This window comes from Nuphar pumila, chromosome 9 (genome assembly GCF_984573655.1).
Source record: "Nuphar pumila chromosome 9, dmNupPumi1.hap1.1, whole genome shotgun sequence".
Lineage (NCBI taxonomy): Eukaryota > Viridiplantae > Streptophyta > Magnoliopsida > Nymphaeales > Nymphaeaceae > Nuphar > Nuphar pumila.
This window is the reverse complement of record NC_143257.1, coordinates 120057439-120080546: the sequence shown is the minus strand read 5'-3', so window position 1 is coordinate 120080546 and position 23108 is coordinate 120057439. Positions and strand designations below refer to the sequence as shown.

General features: G+C 40.0%; 1 protein-coding gene across 1 annotated transcript; it reads right to left on the bottom strand.

Annotated features, from left to right (window-relative positions):
• Positions 1-9894: 9894 nt before the first annotated feature.
• On the bottom strand, positions 9895-22681 carry LOC149829099 (transcription factor IIIA-like). Its single transcript, XM_090017899.1, has 8 exons — positions 22358-22681; positions 13934-14037; positions 13395-13592; positions 13164-13301; positions 11764-12043; positions 11164-11399; positions 10903-11046; positions 9895-10415 (listed from the first exon to the last, which is right to left on the bottom strand). Exons 3-8 carry the CDS (start codon positions 13584-13586, stop codon positions 10218-10220), a joined length of 1188 nt encoding a protein of 395 aa, XP_089874025.1. The 5' UTR covers positions 13587-13592; positions 13934-14037; positions 22358-22681; the 3' UTR covers positions 9895-10217.
• Between the last annotated feature and the right edge of the window lie 427 nt (positions 22682-23108).

Here is a 23108-nt window from a genome sequence, read left to right as displayed (position 1 = left end):
CATACCATCTTTGGGATTTCATTGATACAAATTGTTTCAATCAATGTGATCTACATCATCCATTTAGTGAAGATCGGGCTTGTTTGCATGATTTTTTGGTAATTCAAAAATCAACGGTGGAAAAAGTACAAAAAATTGAGATTTAAAAAATCACATTTTTCCATAAAAAAGGTTCTTATTAAATCAACCATGCTGATTCCATCTAGGAGGGTAGATTTGATCAAAACAACTTGCATAAATAAAATCTCAGAGGGGTATGCAGATGCGGATGCCATAGGGGATGAGTGAAACCAAATTGCTTAATAGGAGCGAATCACGTAACATGGTGGGTTACAATGTCAATGTAAAATACCAATACAAGATTTGGCACCTGTCCTTTTTGGTGTTTGAAGTAGATGTGGGTCTTACAAGGCAGGACGAGTATGGCTTTTATGTTGGATGTTTTTCTTAATAATGGAGCTGGTCTACTCATCCCTAATTTCATACCCACAGCGAGATTTCATTATTGCAGGTTGTTTTCATCAAATCTGACTCTGCAAATGTGATTTACCTGCTCTGTTTAGTGAATATTAGCATTTTAATCACCGGAAACTGACTTGTATGTAAGATTTTTGGCGATTAAGAAACAAAAAATGACTGTTCGGCAAAACTTACACATTTTCCGAAATGCCCCACAAATTTTGAATTCCACCCATGTCCAAATTCGTAAAATTATCGATTTTAAAAGAACATTTTACCCTTCACACACGTGAATTTCCTACATATACCCACATAGAGATTTCATTATTGCAGGTTGTTTTCATCAAAATCTGACCATGCAGATGTGATTAAGATGCTCTGTTTAGTGAATATTAACATTTTAATCACCCAAAACTGACTTGTATGTAAGATTTTTGACGATTAAGAAATCAACAGCTGCAAAAACACCAAAAATTTATGATTAAAAAAAAAATCATATTCCTTGTTGAGACAAACTTGATTCAATGGTGATGACTAGTTGAACATACTGAATTCACTGTTATATTTGATGAAAACAAACTTGCAACAAAGAGATTTCACGAGGGGTATGACATTAGGGCGTGAAGATAGGGATGAGCGGTAAATCTGATAAATATAGAAGGCTGCAGATCGGATAAGGATAGAAGGTGTCATACGATACCAGATCCTAAAACCAATGTCATCTGCTATCCTTCCAGGACGTTCCGTGTGTCTGCTAATTACAGGACAAGGCTCTCCATCAACGCTTGCCCTTTTTTTTTCATCTAGGGTCACAATCTTGTTTTTCATTACCCTTTGTGAAACCCATACAGAGTAGAAAAGGATTTTCTTGTCTGAACGTCCTCGTCTCTCTGATAGAGAAGCGAAGATAGAGGAATGTTGATTTCTTTGATTGATGCAAAAGGCTCTGATTGCAACTCCTTGTCTTGCCTCTCCTCCTTATTTTAATACCAAACATGTTTTGGATTCAAATATTTTGATATAAAAGTGTTTGCTCTTTGCTACATTATTGACTGTTGATTTTTAAATTATTATAAAAACCTATCCAAACATCAAATCTACTGGTTTATCACATAATTTCCACTTCACATTTGCATTTTCTTACATCATAACTTTTTCTGAAACCTTCTATCTTGGTAACTCGAGGTATATCTCATTTCTGTAAGACCTGCTCCTGATTGAATTTGAATCCCAAAACTCTAGTTTAAGACAATTGAACCTTTACAACACACTATGGGGACAAGTAAACAAGAAATACATGGTTTGTTGTTGACTGCTTATTTGATATGCACACAAGAGTGACCCAACTGGTGTTAGCATGAAAGTTTGATGAAGGTGGTACTTCTGTTACTCCAACAATAGTTGTCAAATCACAGAATTTGACATTACCGGCTCTCCTTCCAGGACTATCGGCTCCAAATAGTTTTCAGCATTTCCTCTCAATAAAGCTCAATTCTGAAAACTATGCCCTGTGGGAATCTCAGTTCAAGCCACTTCTAATCTCATACGATCTTGACAGGTTTTTTGATGGCTCTTATAAAAAACCAAATCAGTTCTTGGTTTCCAATGGCAAGCAAGAAATTAATCCAGAATATATTAACTGGCATCGACGGGATCAACTCTTACTAAGCTAGATTATTTCTTCTCTCACGGAGCCCATTCATGCTCAAGTTGTCGACTTGAATACCTTCTTTGAAGTTTGGCATACTCTAAGGAGTGCCTACGCAGCCCAGTCAAGAGCTCAAATCATGCAACTCAAGGAGCAGCTACAATGCTTAAAGAAGGGAGACAAATCCATAAGCGAATACATTCAAAAAGCTAAGTATATTGCTCACCACTTAGAAATTGCTGGAAAACCAGTAATGGAAGAGGACCTCATTCTTCATATTCTTCGAGGCCTTCCTAGTGATTACAATGCCCTAAGGGTATCTATATCTACTCGCATTGAACCTGTTTCCATGGCAGAACTTTTCAACCTCCTCACTCATGAAGCCTTCATTGGCAGTGGAGAAGGGGAGAAAGATCTTGAAACTCCATCCATAGTCAATATTGCTCAAAAAGGTAATCCTAACTTTTTCAATCAAAACTATGCAAACAATGGAAAAGGCAACTATCGAAGAGGTCGAGGCCGATTTAGAGGTTGTGGTCGTGGAAGAAGTTATTTCTTCCAACATAATAAAAAAGGCAATGGCAATCGGCAGCAAGTTATTTGCCAATTCTGTGAAAAAAGGTCACACAGCAAAGACCTGCTGACAAATCCAATCTGAAACCTTCAGCCCGTCGCACACCTATCATGTTGTTGTTGCTGCTGCTGACATCGGCAAGGATGAGTCAGGGTATCCCGACTCAGGAGCATCTCACCATGTAACACCTGACTTAAACTCCTTATCTCTCCATTCATTCTACACAAGCAATGACTCTGTCAAGGTGAGAAACGGCACAGGTTTGAAAATTTTACATATTGAAAATTCTACCTTTGAAATTGATAAATCCAAACTTGTGTTAAAGAACAATTTAACGTCCCTCTTATTACTAAGAAACTCTTATCTGTTTAAAAGTTTGCGCAAGACAATAATGTCGTACTTAAATTTGATTCAAGAGAGTACAAAATTAAAGAAGCTAGAACCAGGAGAGAGCTACTTCAAGGACCTGTGAAGAATGGGATCTACTTACTGGATTTCGATACGACCAAAGAGAAGATGACATTTGTGGGAGAACAAGCAGATCAAGCCATCTGGCATAATCATATTGAACTGTCATTACACCATACATAATTCGTATTAAATTTTGGATCTAGATCCAATATGATTTCAAAATGGATCACTTAGGTTTTTCAACTATAACTTTGATTGGATCTTGGATCTGGTACGTTTGATCCAAACCTTTTCATGATGGTTTGGCAGAAGCATGGCATCCAAGCTGGAGAGTTTTGGATTAAACCCAACTAAATCCACTTAGTTTTGGATCCACTTTAGGTACCCACTATCCGATTTGAGTTTGGATCCAATTTAGATCCAAACCTGGATCCAATTCATATTGAAAAATTTAGGTCTTCGCCATCTCATTTTTTCATTGTACTCGTCCAATTCCACTTACGCATATATATATATATATATATATATATATATATATATATATATATATATATATATATATATATATATATATATATATATAATCTGATTGTCTCAATGTAGATGGCTTCAGTCTGACCCCAATCGAACCTGGCTTGGTCTGGACTGAGTCGGTCTGCAGAAAATAGACTCGACTCGGTTTGCCTTGAATATAAATCAGGCTCAGTCTGTCTAAACCAAGTCAGTCTGTCCAGACCGAGCCGGTCTGTCAAGAAAACATACTCAACTCGGTCTGTCTAGATCGAGTTAGTCTGCTAAAGCCAATCGGACCCGACTCGGTCTGGACAGACCGAGTCAGCCCGCCAAAAAGTCAAATCTGACTCGGTATATTCAGACCGAGTCGATTTGTCGCTAATACACAGACCTGACTCGGTCTGTCGCATCTATGATTTTTTTTTTCTGCTTGGCTCGGTCTAGGTGTGCCTAGACCGAGTCAACCCGATCTTCACCAAACCCAGCTTGGTCTGGGTCATGCCCAGACCGAGCACTAATTATTTTTTAGGGAATAATATTAGTATAAAAACTAATTATTTAGGGTTGGATCCGTTGTTGGACCCAAAGGGATCCAACATGTGGATCCAGAACCCGTCACGGATCCACGTTCCTTGTTGATCTAGCGCTACAGGGTCAACCCAGGTCCACAATAAAGGTGGATCCAGCGGCATCGCAGGTCGCGGGTCGAGGGGCTCGGACCCGGACCCGACACTTTTTTTTAAAGGGGCCCGATTACTTCTTGCAGAGCGTCAAGAAGGGAAGGGGGAGGAGGTTATGGAAGTCGTAACCAACCCCCTCCAATTTGCTCGGAAAAGAGGGGGACTTCGGCTCGTTAAAGAGGAGATGGAGGGGGAGTCTCGCTCTCTCACCTCTCATCTCTCATCTCTTCTTCCCACTTTGTCTCTCTCCCTCTCTCTCTGTCAATGTGCGCACGTCGGAGGTAGGGGTTCTGTCGCCGGCGAACTCCGGCTACCCGCAACCATCACCGGCCTCCTCGAGCACCCCCTATCACAGCAGTGAGTGGAGCGACACCAACTGGCCCTGCCCTCGCGACTGTAGCCTCCAATCACCGAAAAACTCACTGGAGAAAGGTACGGTGCTTCTCTTGAAATTGTGTGAGGAATCGAATATGGATTTGATTATGTATACTGATTTGCGATGGGAACCTATGGAATGCCCTTAGAGGGTTGTTTCCCTTCAAGAACATTGAGGAAAGGGCGGACCATGAATGGTTTCCCATGGCCCAATTTACTCCCCTTCTTGCTCGCCTATTTTCCTTTCATTTGGTTGAAAAGGGAATTACTGTGTATGGAAATGAATTTACAAAAAAGGAAAACTGACTGTCTTTCTTGTTGAAATCTTGGTTGCTATTTAAATTAAATTTCGTTTGGGGTATCATATTCTTGGAATTGTGTTCTTAGCACCTTTTCTGTGTTCTTTTTGTTTTCCAACAAGGAAAAACACAGGTTGGGCCATTAAGGTTTTGTGGGTAATGGCCGACCATGGAATGTCTCCCATGGCCAGAGTCTTTTCCCCCTCTTATTTCTTCGCCAAATTCTCAGTTCTTGTGTTTGAAAAGAAAATGGTGTGCATGCTAATGAAACCCACTGATCTTCTTTGTTGTTGAAATCTTGGATCGAATACATGATTTCAGACTTGATTTGTATTTGTTGTCTCCATTTGAGTATTGTACTCTTAAATGGGATGTACATGCATATGCGTAGATAAAAGAGCCATAACGACCATGCTTGGATTGGGTCATCAAGAATCAGAAATTTGTTCCAATTGTCTGTGATTGTTTCTTTATTGGCACTTACTATCATATTGTGATATATCAAATATGAAGACAGATTTATTAGGTGCACAAGTATATCCTTGTGTGCAGCCTGTACACATGACAATGTAAGGTACGAAAGAGATGCAGTATGAGATTTTGGAAACCTAACTTGGGTTGCCATAAGATTTACATAAGAATTGCTGATTTATCAGTGGTTCTAGAATAATACGACAATGAGGGTGTAACAGGAAACTGCACACATGAGTGAACTATACTTTTTGCAGTCCCATTCATATTCGGTGTAGTGTGTAAATTGAGCGCATTTGTCATGTTGGCTTATTGAATTTTTTGTTTGTTTTCAAAAGCTTATTGAGAATTGACTGCCTTTGTTGATGTGTTTTAAGTTACCCATTTACAGAAATCTTGGATATTCTCACTGATATTTCAGGTTGCCCATTGACAGAATCTTGAATGTGTGCACAATACTTTCGTTAGGTTGTCTATTGATAGAAGTTGGAATATCTTCACTTATATGTTCAGGTTTCACATTGACAGAATCTTGGACATCAACCTAATATCCTATAGCCTGAAGATTATAAGCATATGATTACATGTTGACCGATATGAATCATATTTTGTTGGTCCAGATTTAATAGATGTTGTGTGTGATCTAAATTCTGATCTGAACAAAAGAAAAATTTTGGAACCTACCTATACCTATGTGTATATCAAGAATCCCAGACTTTGGGACCATGCTGGAATGTTTAGCTAGAAGGATGGGGGTCTGGGATTGGTAAGCCCGACCATCTTCCCTAGCATATGCCAAAGCTTACACTTCTGCTCAGTAATTGTGTAAATGTTATTTTTGTATTTCATGATACTGGTTGTGTAATCATGAATGTGAGCATGACTCAGTTAATGATATTTCTTCTTGAGCATGTATATTTGATGAATATGTGAAATTTTACATATACACTCACACACTCAAAAGAGATATGCATTGGTTAATACACGTATATGATGTAGGTACCACACAGTAAAAATGCATTTGATTGAGAAATGACATGCATATGGTTGGGTTATATTTGCATGAATGCACATGCTTTTGGCACTTTGGACTAGTGTTATGAATGAAACACCACTTTGGTTTTATTATGTGATGCATCAATGGCCTAAATGGACATCACCGGCCTAGAGAGTCGTGGATTTGGTTTCTTTTCATATATGTTTTTTACTGCATCACTTAAACCACATAAGTTGGTATGGCACACTACTACACTGTTCTAGTTGTCCTCATGGGCTGGAGTCCCGTAAGGGTCCCCGCAAGGGAGGATGCGGGTGTTCACTTTACTTTTGCATATGATATTGCAGACTTAAAGAATTGACTTTAAAAAAAATTATAAGAAATAAGAACAGTGTAATATATTGTAATGCCCCAAAATTTTAACCCAGATTTTTGAGGATATTTTTTTTTCAGTGGAAACAAATAAAAATCCCAAGGTTAAGCATTCTGGAATGGTACAGGAAGGTAAAAGCAAACCACACCATTTATTTTTATTCCAATAATAATAGAATCAAATATCTGAGTTTCAATATTATGAGTCTCAAACAAAATCACATCTGAAAGTGAGTAGAAGCGCCCAAGAACAAGTAAATCAAGTCTTGGTTGATGCTTCATCCCGCAATCGCTCATAAACTCTATTCTTCACCTGAAAATTGATAAATTATAGAAATTAGACTACAGTTGTCTAAGTAGGAATTTCAGTAACCTTTCTTGCAGATATATCATGTGTTAAGTATGTGATGTGAGTGTCGTGGATGATTTTCAGCATATATAAGATGAAATAAAGAAAGTTCTACAATAACAGTAACATGTATATCAGTTAACTAACAACCACAACATTTATAGGAATAACATTTGGTTACATATCAACATGATTTAAAGAATCTCACATATTACAATTTCTAAATTATACTGCAGGTAAAGAATTACATTCAGGAAGGAATATTAAACTGTAACTACATGTTTCAATCCTACTTCTCAGTGTGATACCTAAATTATACTAATTAATGTTTATCTTTATTTATCTCGCGGGTACACGCTGGCCGAGTCACCCGTAACAGAAAAGAACATTCGGGGGTTTATTATTCAAGGGTGTTTTATTAACCCGAACGTTTTAACCAAAACTGTAATTCTCAAGGGAGCAGTCAGTGACCGAGAGAACCTCCCAAAGGCCAAAACCAAAACAGGATGCATCCCTAACTTTTGCAGAAGTAAAAAGAGCTACCACCTAGGACATATTGGTAGTCTGGGTCCCCCAACTCCGAGAACTGAGGACCAACGAGTCATTTTAGCTCGAAACAAACAAACACATGTCCCCAGAGTTTTGTATCACCTACCCTCTCCAAGGTAAGCCCGAATCTGAGTGGGTGGATCTTTTATTTCTTTAGTTTACCCCAAAGCACAGGGGCCTTGCCCCAAACTGCTGCCTACTATCATATTAGTAGGTCCCAACCTTAGTTGTTTTATCAAGACATACCCATCCCAAATTTTCTTTTCATATTGATTATACAAACCCACTCAGAGTGCTCCGATACCTTTAAACCAGTCAAGCACAAATTAATATTTATGTAAGTGTTAACCTCTTAAACACGAGAGCCATGGTGAAAACCTTCAAGTACCAGGCTTGGCAATTCATGTGCTGGCATTAACCATAACAATTACACATAAGGAAAAATTATCCTTATTCATCTATCACTTCCATGGTTTACTTAACCTAAAGAAGTGGTCAAAACTTTTTTTGTCACGAACATCATTAACTTAGCTCTGTCCTTTATAAGCATCAATGGAGGTATAAAATTTAGTGAAATGATGATTGCCAAATTCACAAACCCACTATTGATAATTCATTAATGCTAGAGTGAATTTTCATGCATACTGTTTACAAAATGATAAAGGCGAAGCAGGTGTCTCATAACTATCTTGAAATGTTTACAATTCACTAACATACGCTGTCTATATATACCACATGCAAAAACATAGCATTTTGATGTATGTCACAATATAGGCACATCTAGTACATTCTGTAAGGTCCATGGCTTATTAAAGTAGTTGGGTATATCCCACCATGTAAGCTCCAATGTTGGTAGTTTTCTTTCAGAGTACTGTGTTTATTGCTGTAGTTGTATATTTCATCATTTTCAGTCAAAATTTGAGAAGCCTTTGACCTATATATGCATACGTTTGCTGATATATATATTCTAGCTTAACCGTGGAGCTCTCTTCCGTGACACAAACGCCCCCCCTGAAGGTTGTTGATATGTGTGAGAACTGATGATTTAGTTCCGTGGGCGTCTCTTTTTTCCTTAAAATATATATGCCATATGCTACGCTTGAGAATCTGATCAGATCCAGGTAAAAAAAAACTGTCTGAATCAAAACTTGTTTGTATAACTGACCTGATTTCATTATGAGGATTCAGTTTTTTATATCAAATGACATTAATTGGATTCGGGTTGGTCAGATATCCAACCCAAACCCAAACTGCTGACATCCCAACCTAACCGGCAAACGGGCGAGGGTTTCAGGCAAGAATAAAGCTCCAACTAAATGGAGCGAGGGCCATTTGTTAGTCGGGTTTAATTAAGGGCCTTGCCTGAACTCAACAGTAGCTGGGTTGAGCTTTTTAATGAGCATCGATTTAGGCAAAGCAGATCCAGTGTTTGTGATAGAACACATTGTAAGGTGTTGGTACCAACTAGGGAGCCAGGGAGTGCCATCAACCCAAGCCATGATCTCAGCCTCAAACTGAAATTGGAAATACAGTTGGCAAAACCCTTAATGCCCCCCTTGACACCAGGGAGTAAACCCAGCTTCAACCTTGCGGCAAGGGACGCCACCAGCGGGTTTCTAACTTGTGACTTCCTGTCAACTTGGTGACATTCACGAGTCGCCCCTACCAGATGAGCGGAGGGCGTAAGATGAATGCCACTGTTATACTAGGGGTTGCACTATCTTAACATGAGCCCGATCGTTGAACTTTCTAATACAAACAAAACCACTAATTTAAAATATCCAAACTGCCATGATTCACCTCAGATATGGAAATTCAGAGTTACAATCTCAAAAATTAAGTGCACAAAATTAAAGAACAAGGCCTCACCCCTCATCCCAATGATCTGCCAAACTAACTTTCATTCTTTCAAATCCGAGCCACACCAGATCAACCTGTTGATTTATTTGCTAGATTAAGTTAATAACCTTTTAAAAAAGAAAAAATGTAAGTTAAAAATTTGCTAACTTATAGACAAGTTCATAATGAAATGTCTGACCAGAGGCCAGATAATGTGCCATTGGTACCCCCCCCCCCCCCCTAGACCAGAAAAAAAGAAAAAGGAAAAACCAGACTGATAACAAGAGGAAGCGTCTCACATCCGGAACCCAGCAAAGAGTTTGTATTTTCTTGATCTTATTCTGAACGAGAAACAGAGGATCACTAATAACGAAAACTTCACAAAGAACCTCCAAAAGCTTATTTGAATCTTACACTGACGACACGGTATACTATAGGTTTTATGTACATATACAACAAGTGCGAGTCCAACAACAGAATAATGGGCTATTGATACAGTGAACAGGAGGATCGCTCCTGAGCCCCACAAAATCAATAGCGTAGCTATAGCTACGCTATAGCTAGAACCATTATTAACTACAAGCAATATTAAACTGAAAAATAACTGGAGCGATCAGAGTGTTCACTGCATCATATATACATTCTTGTGCATCGAAAAAGAGGCCATCTGAATTCAAAGGATCACAAGAATGAAGTGTCATTATCTTCTCCATCATCAGTGAGCAACCAACTCAGGTATTCATTCCCATTATCCAGCACCGAGCTCAAGTCCCGGGAAATGACTCTTTTGGTCAACAGAGTCTCTACCGTGACAGCCTCCCTCTTCCTTCCACCTCTAGGTTTTGATATGAACCCCTCATCAGATTCCACAAAATCCTCCTGTAGGGATCACAAGCACGATTACAGATTCAATATAGGGAGTAATCATAGTACACGCTGATGATGCTGAACTAGTGAAATACACTGAACGTATGAAAAGCACTTGTAAACAATTTTCATTCAATGCAACACAATCGGAATGAATGAAATAACAGAAAAGAGAGCTCTGAAGCGATGATGATGCCAAACATCATCTTGGCACTATAAAATCTTACGGCAGTTCATGTTTGGGGATTAGATATTCAATACATTTGGCAGTCACTAGGTCTAACAACAAATTCTCAGCAAGTTATCAATTTGTTCATCCAACTCAGAAAATGGCTAGTCAACTGCAGTTTCAAATGTAGCAACACAAGAAAGAGAAGGTTTTATCCAAATAAACACTTGATGCTAAAAAGTTATTTAACTTATTTCCAAAGACAAAAAAGGAAAAGAATGAACAAATTGTCCTGGACTGTGACAAGCAGAAAGAAATTAGCACACTTACATGTGTATGATCACGGAAGTGGGTTTGCTCATGGTTTTGCCTCACATGCTTGTATGCGAATTTGAGTCCACAACCATTAACTCTGCAGGAAAACCGCCTTTCCTCGAGGTGGATAGCCTTTACATGTTGCTTGAGATTGGATGTCTGCAAGTGCATTAAAAATAAAATAAAAAATGTTACCATCATTCCTTTCACAAAGAAAATATTTTGTTCAATTTTAAAAAATAAAAGGTTGAAGGTTAGCACTGTATGGTACTGTACATTTGAATAAGAGTGATGACAATTCCTTGCAGTGCACTTGATCCTGTCCACAACCTTTTCTGAACTATGGCTACACATGTGGCGCTTAATGTTTTTCTTCAGCTGTTCTGAGCCACATATTTCACAAGGGATATAACGATGACTGGATTGGATGTGTTCCTTGAGGCATTCAGTGTTGGAGAAGTACTGCCCACAGCCAGGCTCAGTACAGACAACCTCGGCATACTCCAAATTCACTACAAATATGAATATAACCAATATTTGTAAACAGAAAGCTATATATTTTCAAGGAACAGGCCGATAACTATTCTCAAGAAAACAAACCAATAAACCGATTCACAAAAAAAGAAAGTACAAAAACATCACGTATTTGGACACATACATCAAACACCAGGAGAACCTAACAAGGCAATACCAAGATTAGGAAATTTCTGCACGATATTCTCCAAATATATAATATAACATCATCAAAGAGACGGATAATGTATGGTCCCAAGCTGCTTCATATTAGGAGCTTAAGCATTAAGATTTTATCCACCCAAAAAATGGGAAGATTGAAGATAAAAACTGAGTTACTGAAGGCTCAAGCAATAAGCTTACCATGTGAATCCAAATGTTTCTTCAACTTAGATGCATACTTGAATATCTTCCCACAACCACTTTCATGGCAAACATGCTGCTTTGTCTGTTGAGGTGGAGACTCATCACTGTGTAGCTCTTCCACATGCCGTTTCATATTGGCCTGCATGCTAAACCTTTGGTTGCAGTTCTCCACAGGGCATACAAACGTTTTTCCTTCATGTGTCAAAAGATGGCGGGTCAAGTGATCTTTCCTTCTGTAACTGCAGTGACAGCCATCTACAGGGCAAGCAAAGGGACGCTGGAAGAAGCACAAAACAACAGAGTTCCCTGTCAACATTAGGTTGCAATCTGATGGCACATATCAGCGTGTGCTTCTTAGATGGAAGAGATCATCTTGATATTACTGGATGTCAACGTAAATTGGTGGTAGTTTACACATGCAAGAAAACTACCATATAAAACAGAACAGATCGTATTGGATGCAGTAACATCTAATCATTGTTTCCCCTTAGAAATCTATATGACAAGGTGAAGGCATAGAACTATAGAAGTGCATAGAACATATAGGAAGGAACAGAATGAAATGCATGAGCAACTTTCAACAAACCTGAAATGACAACGTGAACAAGGCGGGAAAATCATACAGCTTGATGGAGCTTCTCAGGAGGTCACCCACCCTGGTACTGGTCCATTCAAGATCAAAATCACCACCTTTGCATTTTGGAGTTCTTTATATGGGATCCAATGCTTCACGCTTGCAGCAAGTTTTTCCATTCATCAAATTATTCTCGATAAATCCACTAAACAGCAATACAACCCAAATGCTAACCTGAAATGCATAACAGAACGGTAAATCTTGGGTACTCTTAGGAGATTATTATTTTTCCTTTCAATATAGTCCCCTTAGCAGAAAATGCAGTACCTATGGTATATTGTACAATACAGATTAAAGAAACCATCTGTATGCAGACTAATCCCTTCGTAAATTTAGACAAAAAATAAATAATCACTTCCACCAAAGTACTCACTGAAGCTAAGTCAGCCCTAGGGTAGGCAACATCAGACATGAAGGCATAGAATTTAAATAGTTTCGCATTTTTTGTCCTCATGGCAAGTGGTCATGTATAGACAATAAACCGTTATACCCAATTTTAGCAAAATATAACATATAGAATCTCAGCAAACGTTAAAATTATATTCCATTAGATCAAGATTTACACAGCCTAGTGCCGTTTCCTTGTGAGGACTTCTATGGCCACAATCCACATCTTACAGTAACAGATGGCGATTTACTTGCAGTAACATAATCAAAAGAAAACCAACAAGATATCATGCACGAGATTGGTTCTTACAAAGTGGTTTGCCATCAAATAACTTTTGCCAAATCATACTCAGAAGAGATGTGAACAATGATGTACCTCGAGAGAATGGCTCTGCAAATGCTGTTTGAGATAAGCAGGCTTGGTGAAGCTCGCCCCACAGTCCGTGCAAGTTGTTTGCAAGTGCTTCTGTTCTTTTTCTTCTTCTTCATCGTGTTTCTTTTTTTCCATTTCATCCTGCACATAAAATCAACAAGTTAAATCACACACACATATAAAGCGGGGAGGGGAACCATAAGAAGAAGAGAGAAGAAGAGCAAAGGGATTTACCTTGTGATGAGAGAGGACGTGGGAAGCAATTAAGGCTTTCTTCGATCTACAGATCCCGCAGAACTCACAGTAATAACGCCTAATATCCCTAACCACACCAACCTCTCCTCCTTCCCCTTTCCCTTCCCCTTCCTCTTCTCTTTCTCCCTTTCCTTCTCCTTCTCCCTGTGCTTCTTCTATCTTACGCTTCATCTCGGACTGTAACGCCCCAAAAATCCAAGACTTGTAACTTTTAGAATAGTTTAGAAAGCTTTGAAATCATACAATAATCAGAGTTTAAATGATACTTCAGCGAAAAATGATATTTTTAAAATCACAAGTCAATGGACCTTGAGCGCATTACAGCGTAAACTTTCCTTTGTCGAATCCCACACAACTATTGAAATCAAATGGTTTAGAAATGGAGTTTCAATAATTGAGAATTTGTTCATGGGATTTTGCAACTCATTATATTTGTTGAAACCAAAAAAAAGTTTACTAAAACAGTTTTAGTAACTCAAGGTTTAATTAAAAGAGAATTTTAGAAATACACTTCATACCAAATTTACCAATATGTCCTCAGGAGCGAAACGTCAGGGAAAGTGCTCTATCTTAATCTCAGCACGTCATCGTGACATCGCAGGCTGTATTACCTATCCATTACCTGCCCATAAAATGGGTCAGTTTCACTAAAAACTGGTAAATGCACAAACAGGACAATATAGAACATAATTAAGCAGAATAATTTAATATATCAAGTAGGCAGGCAATTAAATAGCAATTTGCTTTCAGCAGAGTCATGGAGCAAACTATCATGAGCACAATGCTAAAATTATTACAAGCATTTTACTGGCACAAGTAGGCTAACTATTACAAACAAAGAACTATATAAGAAATTTAACTAACAAAATACAATGCTTCATCAACCACACACACAATTCCATAAGTATTGAACCTGTTGTACACTATAACTTTTATACGCGCATAACTCAACAAATTGTGTGATCGAATTTAAATTATGTTTCGATATTAACTGGCCAAGTGGGTACGCACAAGGCACGACTCTAGAAACAGCCTAGACTGATCCGGGGGTTTATTATACTATGTATTTTATGATAACCCGGATAGCGGACTGAGTCAGCACCTAAGGGGACGGTCGGTGACCAAGAGAAAAATCCCCAAAGCAGCATACACAATGGATGCATCCCGAACATAAAGAGCTACCACCTACGATAATTATGGTAGTCCCCTTCCCCTAACTCCGATGACTGGGGAAGCCGAGTCTTTTGCTCGTAACTGCCATTAATGGCTTGTCCATCGAAGTTTTTGTACCTTCCCATCCTCTCTCCAGACAAGAGTCAGCGGTTCAAATGAGTACATCAGGGTTAATTAACTGAAGACCCATTCTACATACTCTGGTCTTTCGACCAAACTCGAGTATCTTGTTGGTGAAAGCGGAATCATCACCTATTTAGGTGATCTTAGCATTTTGTTATTTGCACTCGTCGAGGTTGTCACAACTTACTCATCCAATCATCGCAACGTAAGAAGACGGACTTGTCAAAAAGTACGACCACGATGAAAGGAAAATGGTTCCACAAAAGAAACCCCAACAGATATTATCTACAAAAGAATCAATACAACACAGTTTGGCAAGATAAGTCTTGAATTCACTTCAACAATATTTTGCATATTTCATGATGCAAGGTCGTCTCGGATCTCTTGTCCGATCAACAAAGTACTTAACATGTTGTGCATGTCTAAAAGTACGCTATACTGAACAAGGGAGGTGTGTGGGCTTCTCAAAAGGAACACCCAACACACAACTTCATAACGATTCAAAGAATATAGGAGTGCTCATTTGGCATGATTCATCCCTAAAAGCCATAATGCCACATTAAGTCATTCACACAAGGCACAACACTATCAATCTTGCATCCAAAATTTATCTTAGTATCAACATGCGACACTAGATTGATAAATGAAGAATGGGTCCTTCAACAGAACCCCACTCATTCATAGGCTCATGCCCCTGATCGGGGTTATTCGAATTGGGTCGCAACTCAAATCGGGGTTATAAAATATTTCTCCCAAGTGTGTGGACCTGGGAGGGCCCAAATGTGACTTCGCAATCCAACAGGACTTAAAACTTAACTTTGCAAAAGCTGTGCATTTTAAAGAGCATTGGGTTTGCAGAAGGAAATCCTCTTTAAAAGAACTATAGCGCACAAGCGCAAATTCTAGTGTTTTGAAAACACTAGAATCAGGTTAGGCACAAGACTACATTTATGTAAGTACATATTTACCATGAGTGTGAGCATATGCAGGTTATAACATGACGACAAGCAACTCTCGACTTGCGATGCCGCACATCGAGCGAAAAGCACATAACTAATACACGAGGTACCAAAACCATAACTTGACCACTTAGATAGGCAAACACATAAGGTCATAAGTAATACATGAGACACGAAGTCGTACCTCACTCAAAAGAAACGTGCAGGCAAAAATATATGCAAGCAAACAAGGGCATAGGTATTGCACGAAGTACGAAACCACACCTCAAACTCATAAGCAACTATGCAAAATAATGATCGAAGAATAAAATTGTACCTCGACCCATGAGCATGCAAACAAGAAAATACGCAATGCAGAAGCAATATAACTCTAAGCATGTCTAGCATGGGCATCTTAATTATTTCAACTTCAATAGGTTCATTTATTGCCCTTTGTGCGACTTTACCCTACCTCGGAATGTAATGAGGTTGCGTCGCTGCGAGCGTTTGAGAGTATAAGCGATGTGGGGGCTCAAGTCGCGGGGTACGAGTGGAATCTGTCGCGGAATTTGCAGGAAACCCAATGTTAGTATGAAAGTGACCAAAGAAGGGGCAGGGAGTAGGAGGCCAGGCTCGACCCTCAGCCCAAGCATATCCTTGATCTTCAAGGAGGCTACGAGGAGTGGTGGGCTCGGCTGTCAGGCCAAGCCCGACACTAGGTTGTAGGGTACCCAATTCAGGGAGGGAGGCAGAAGAGGGAGACAAAGAGGGGCAAGGCATCACCCCTACCGACCAAGCCAAAGGCAACAGGGGCCTTGCCCCTGTCTGCCGATAAAAGACACAAAGGGCAGGGGCGAACGAGAAGGTAAAGGTGGCAGGGGCTTGGCCCCTGACGGTCTGTCAAAAAGAGGCGACAGAGCCATCGCCTTGTCGGCCTGTCAGAGAAAACGAAGGTACCAAGGATTCGGCCCCTGCCAAGCCATCGAAAGAAGGGTCCAGGCGACAGGGGTTCAGCCCAGCCAGCCTGTCGAAGGGCGTTGGGGTCGCAGTCGCCCGCAGGGAGCCGATGGCATCGGGGGTTGCGAGGTTGAGACGCCGACGAAAGGGGCTCCAGCGAGCTGTGCAGGACTGAGGGTGAGAACCCAAAGAGAAGGAGCAAAATGAGGGAACGAGAGAGAGATCGGGTTACCTGAGGGGGGATGGCACGGTCGCCGGCAACGGCTTGCCGGAGGGGAGCTCGCAAGGAGAGGGGGGGGGGGGGGGGAGGGGGCAGAGGTGACTGGCCCCCTGCTGGCTCTCCGGCAACCTCAAGAGAGAGGGGGAGACGACAGGGGCCCTGTAGGCCACCTGTGGGGCCTCCCATGGACACCGAGGGAGTTGGAGGGCGCGGCAAGGGCCGTGCGCCGCCTATCGGCCTCCCAACAAACCCTCAAGAAGAGGGAAAAGAGGGAGGGTACGGCAGGGGCCATCGGCCTCCCAGCGAGATGACAGCGAGGGAGAGTATAACGCCCCAAATATTTAACTTGAAAATTTTGGAATAATTTTTTTTTTAAACTGCGGAAAAACTGTATTAAATCCTTAGTCAAATTATTTGGGCGGGTTACAAGTAATAACTCAGACTCAAGGCATTTAAGTAAATAAATTCTTGCATTGAAATACTACAAGTTATTATTTACAACTTGAAGATTTATTACAAGTCAGAAATCCTCAGGACATCTGAAGAAGATATGGTCACATAGCACTGTCCGCAGCGACGACCGCAATTGTTCGCCATACCGTTTCCTTAAAATATTAAATTAGAAGGAGTCAGACTACCACGTCTGAGTAAGAAGCAAAATATCCATATGAGTATGCACAGTGTCATGTGTACAAGTATATGAGCAACAAGTTTAGATAGAACTAATAATCATTTAACAAGTGATAAATGTACAGGTCACTAAAGTCAAGTATTTCATGATATATTCCATCAACGTCAAAGCACGATACAACATATGCATGAACCATATTTATATAAGTAATAACAACTTTGGAACTAATGTGGATATACACATGTCTTAACTAAAGTATTTCATGTAAAGGGTGTATAAAGCACAAACATCAATGTTCAACACATCGTTCATAAGTTATCATAATTTCCCTATAAAAGAAAACCAATTTGAATCATGCCCTACAGGAGTCACAGCTTACTCCAACAATTTCAACATCAAGCAGTATGCAACTACTTGAAGATTTTTCTTAATGCACTAACTTTATGTTTCATCTTGTTAATTACCCTGTGGGTACGCACAGGCATTAGACATCGTAGCGGACCGAGACCACACGGGGGTTTATTATATTATAACCCGTATGACTAGCCGTACGGATATCCAAAGAGGACGGTTCACGACCGAGAGAGTACTCCCAATGGCTAGAACAAAAATTAGGATGCACCCTGTACTTCTGTAGAAGACTTGGATCTATCACCTAGGACGAATTGGTAGTCCTGGCCCCCCCTAACTCCGAGGACTGGGGACCGGGTGAGACGCCTAGCTCTCACAAAAACAAGAATGTCCTACGAAGGTTGTACCATCTACCCTCTCCAAGGTACATCATGGGTCCAGTAATATACACCATCTTCAGGTGTACCCAGAGCCCTGAGAAACCAGTAACATATATCATTGTCGGGTATACCCAGTATCCCGGGAAACCAGTAACATATACCATTTCAGGTATACCCAGAATCCCCTTATTTTTTTTATGTGCATATATTTTCATTCTTGTTTGTTTGGGTCTAGTAACATACATAGCCTTTCAGATGTACCCAAAACCCTGGAAAACCAGTAACATATCCCGTCTTTCAGGTATACCCAGTATTCCACAATTATATTATATGCGTATTTCATATTTTGTTTATTTCTCGGCGTGTGTCATTGCATCACAGGGGATTTCCAAAATCCTAACCCATACTCGGGGTGATCTCAATGTATGCACACTTCTTAACTTAGTGCGCAATAGGCACTAATACAGTTTTTCGTCGTTTCGGTGTGAACCCGAACCAAGTACTTGTATATGCATTATCTTAGCTTTTGTTTTTGTGCTAGGGTATACATATCGCACCCCACTGATGATGTTGCAACATGGCATAACCCAACTTTAAAAATTCATAGGTGCTCGTATGGCACTTTTAGCTTTCTGCGAAAAGTGTGTGTGTACGCTACGGTGGCCAAAAAGCCCACCCAGTTTTCATTCTTCTTTAGATCGTCAAATAGAACAAAATTATGTATGCACTTGACGTTTGCTTAATATAAGTATTTTAGCATTTATAAGATTGCACTAAGCCTTTAGTCTCACAAGTATTGTATTATATATATCTATTCTCTTTATACAAAAATCCATGATTATAGTTTTAGTTTCAGGATATCGCTATTCTCTTTATACCAAAATCCATGATTATAGTTTTAGTTTCAGGATATCGACCATTGAACATTTTTTTATCGCTTGATAACACATGTTTCATGTGTCATAGTAATCCAAGCATTTTCTTGAAGGACACTCTGGACCACTTAGCATATACCTTCCAAGGTACTACTTAGGTTTCAGTTGGGTTCACGAACCCACCGAGGTCACTTGGTCCAACGGGATGTTCAATTTAGAATCATATGAGATAATTGCCGCCTATTCCTTATTTGTTTTGGCTCGGAGGATGGCTTGTGGCACAAAGCCATAGTTCCAACCATGGGTGTGTACATCCGACTAGTTCCACTAGGACCGGTCCCAAGGTTGCTGAGACAACTAGGTAGTGGTTCGAATCTGGATATGACATGCCACTACTGCAGTTGCTATGGTCCACGATCGGCTTCGCGGAACAGGCCAATAGCAACCCGGATATGCATATAAGGTTGTGGGTCCCCTGCTGAAATACGTCAGCAGCCCGCCAGACAAAGGCACCACCCCCGCCACATAAAATTTTGGGTTAGTACACAACAACTGTAAGCTGGTTGCCACTTACCCGAATCCACGACCTTGACGGTTCAGGTTCCACAAGAAGGGTAAGAGTCTATGCTTATGACAAACCCCTACTAGAGTGCTGATGGTTTTGAAACTCCTACGTCCCAACACCCGTTAACACGCACTAACAACTCCCACTAACCATGGGAAGCCCCAGCTGATTTCGGTAGGCTGCAGCTATGCCAACACAAACTAGCAAGACAATGACACTCCTAATTCAAGCAGATTCAAGTGCTTACACCAGAATAACTCTGATCACTTGTTTGCTTTCTAATCCCATCAGGTTCCAGTTTAATCTTATTGTACCCTCCATTTTATCAAGTCATCTACAAGCCACCTAATCAAACAAATGTTACAAATGTATAGAAATCTCTGAAAGAGGGCCAACTACAGAATCCAACAGTCCAAACAGATAGACAGCTCATTAAAGTATGATTTACCAAGTGGCCAAAGACTAACCAACACTTGATAATCACATATCATCAAAACAAACATCATTTGGGAACTTACTATTATAACCATAACATTCACTTATCCTAGAAAAGGATAGAGAACTGATTCAGGAAATTTTGTAGACCAGAACACAATTAAATGCAAAGCAGATCTATCTTACTAATAGTCAAGAAGACCATATTATTATCAAAACAATATTATTTGGGACTCATCTATCCCAATGACAACATTAAATTCTGAAAATTTTGCAGACCAGAAGTAATTTTATTAAATGAAACACCTCTTTTAAAAACTGAATGAAAAGTATAGCCATATGATGGGTAGTCCACAAGACCCTGATGAGAGAGAGAGAGTTTTAGATAGTTTCTTGAGCTATGTCACATGGGTGTGGGTGCAGGTGCGGGTGCAGCACAATTTCAAAAATTTTGGACACAGGGACTCGGCTATATATATATATATATATATATATAGTAAACAATTAAAATTAAGGTAAACACATCTATGGGCCATGGTTAAAAGAAAAAAAACTTTAAACTATGACTTGTGAAAAATGGTTCATAATCTGTACTGGTCCAATTTTTGAAATGACCCCTTTACTATAGCATTCACATCTTTGTAATCTGTTCAGTTTTGACATTCAAATGTTTAAACTTTATACGTTAACAGTTGCACAGACTGTGCAATACAGTCTGTGACTGTGCAGACTGTGTGCAGTCACACAGACTGTGTGCAGTGCTGTGTAGTTGCACAGTCTGACTGTAAACTGCATTGCACAGTCTGGTTATATATTTTAAAAAAAAAAGATATATAAAAATTGATTTTTTTTGTTTTTTGTCCTAAAAATGGACATTTTTGGACTCTGTCAAAGTTGACCAAGTCCAAAATGTGGACGGACTCGGTCTCGACTCGTTGACCGAGTCCGACTCGGCGTTGACCGAGTCCGACTCGGCGTTGACCGAGTCCGGACCAAGTCCGAAGCCGCACCCGTGTTGAGGCGTGTCGACTCGGGTGCGGCACCTCCCTAGCCGAGTCCGTGTGACATAGTTCTTGAGTGATACTGCTTGCAATCATACATGAATTTCCATTTTTCATGGAAAATATATATAATGCCATAACACTTAAAATTTCCACTTTGGCTGAGGATAAAAGAAGTCTTTAATCTGAGGCAAGACTGAAGCTCCATAATGGCTAGCAAAGAAAATAAAATTCGGACATAAAGAAGATAGCTGTTAATATGAACCACAGAACTTTGCTGAACTCTAAATCCTTCCAGAAAGCATGAGACCTAAGTGCATCCTTGAGCATTGCATATGCATGCAAAAGATTATATTGCAAAGTACAAACAGTAAAACATTTCTGACAAGAGCAACATGAAGATCACATTCCAGAAGGCCCAAAGCATGATGCCGATCTCAGATTGACAGCCCTAGTCCTTCTACAGGATTAATTTCTCATTGTGAAAGAGAGGGAAAAACTAAACCTGAACAATTTTGATATTAGCTAGCATCATGTTACACTTGATTTCTTTCATAGATCTGTACAAGATGGGAACAAAATCTGTTAAATTTACCAGGAACGAAGATCTGAGCTGCCTCTTTCAGTGAGCCTAAATCTGCAATATCTTTAGCCCGTTGAAGTCGAGAAACATTATGTTAATTAGGGAGGAAGAGGATCATATATGTTTTAGTAATGCTCCTATTTATGGAATCATTCATTTAGCTTAAAAAGCTTATTTTCAAAACCCTGCTATATATGATACAATTCAGAATGAGTGGATAGAAATGAGGATGTCAACTATTGGGGTTTGAGTTGGATTTGAATCCATTTAGTCAGGTTTGGCAGAGCAAGGAGCATCTGAATCTGATTAAAAAGTGGACTCAGACTCAGTATGGGGTTTTAAATCTGAACATGTGCCCAGTCCGAACAAATCCGAATCTGATTATGTAAAGGTAAATGCAGTTATCTGTTTTAAGCAAGTCACGTACAGATTCGATATGATAATTTTCCATCCGAATCCAATCCATTTACACCCCTAGATGGAATCATCTAATGATCAGATATCATACCCTATGTAACAAGAAAACCAACTGATAGGTAAGCTGTAAGCAAAATATATATACTTTAGTTCAGCAAAATAATGAAAACACCATAATATGCAATGGAAACAGAAACAAGAAGGGTTTTAGGTATTGATAGATATTTGAGTAATCGAACACCTATAGGTACTCCATGGCTCCGTGCACATCTGTAGAGAAAATATGCCCTTACCTCTGTTGAAGATCGATTTTCGATTGCAAAAAGGGTTTCCACTGTATTCGCACAACCTCTTGATTGGCTCTTCCCGGAGGTAGCAGGAACAACTTGATTCACGCACCCGGTTCCAGCGAGAGGAGGAGGTGAGAGGTCGCCGGCTCCGGTGGCCCAGCTTCTTCTGCCAAGAGGAGGGGGTGACCGTCGCGGGTGGGTCGAGAGGAAGAAGAGGATACAGAGGTTAGAGAAGAGAACGAGAGAGAGTGAAAGAGAGAGGAGAGGGGATTTGTAGGAGGGTGGGACCCGAAACGGATGGGCCGTTCGTTACCCCCACCCCGGCGGCTGCGATACACCTTCCCTGCCCCTTCCCATCGTGTATAACCCTAAGAGATTTTATTGGCCTGCATATACCCCCTTTACTTAAAACCCTTTTTTTTTCTTTTTTCTTTTTTCTTTTTAATAATGGGGGGCGCGGCCCAGGTCCGAGTCCGAGACCCGCCGTCCATATGCATTCTGGATGCACAGATCGACTACTCATTTGAGTCCGCGGTTTGGACCCATACGGGTCCAATTTACGGATCCGTATTATCCATCATATATATATATATATATATACTCATTATGTATATGCGGTATTCTATACACTGACCCTTCTTGAATTTGCTATGGATCCTGGATCCAAAAATTTCTTTCTTATTACTAGGATTTGAAACTGTGGATCCAAATAATGTAATTTGGATCCAAACCTTCAGTAGCGGGGTAAGGCTCC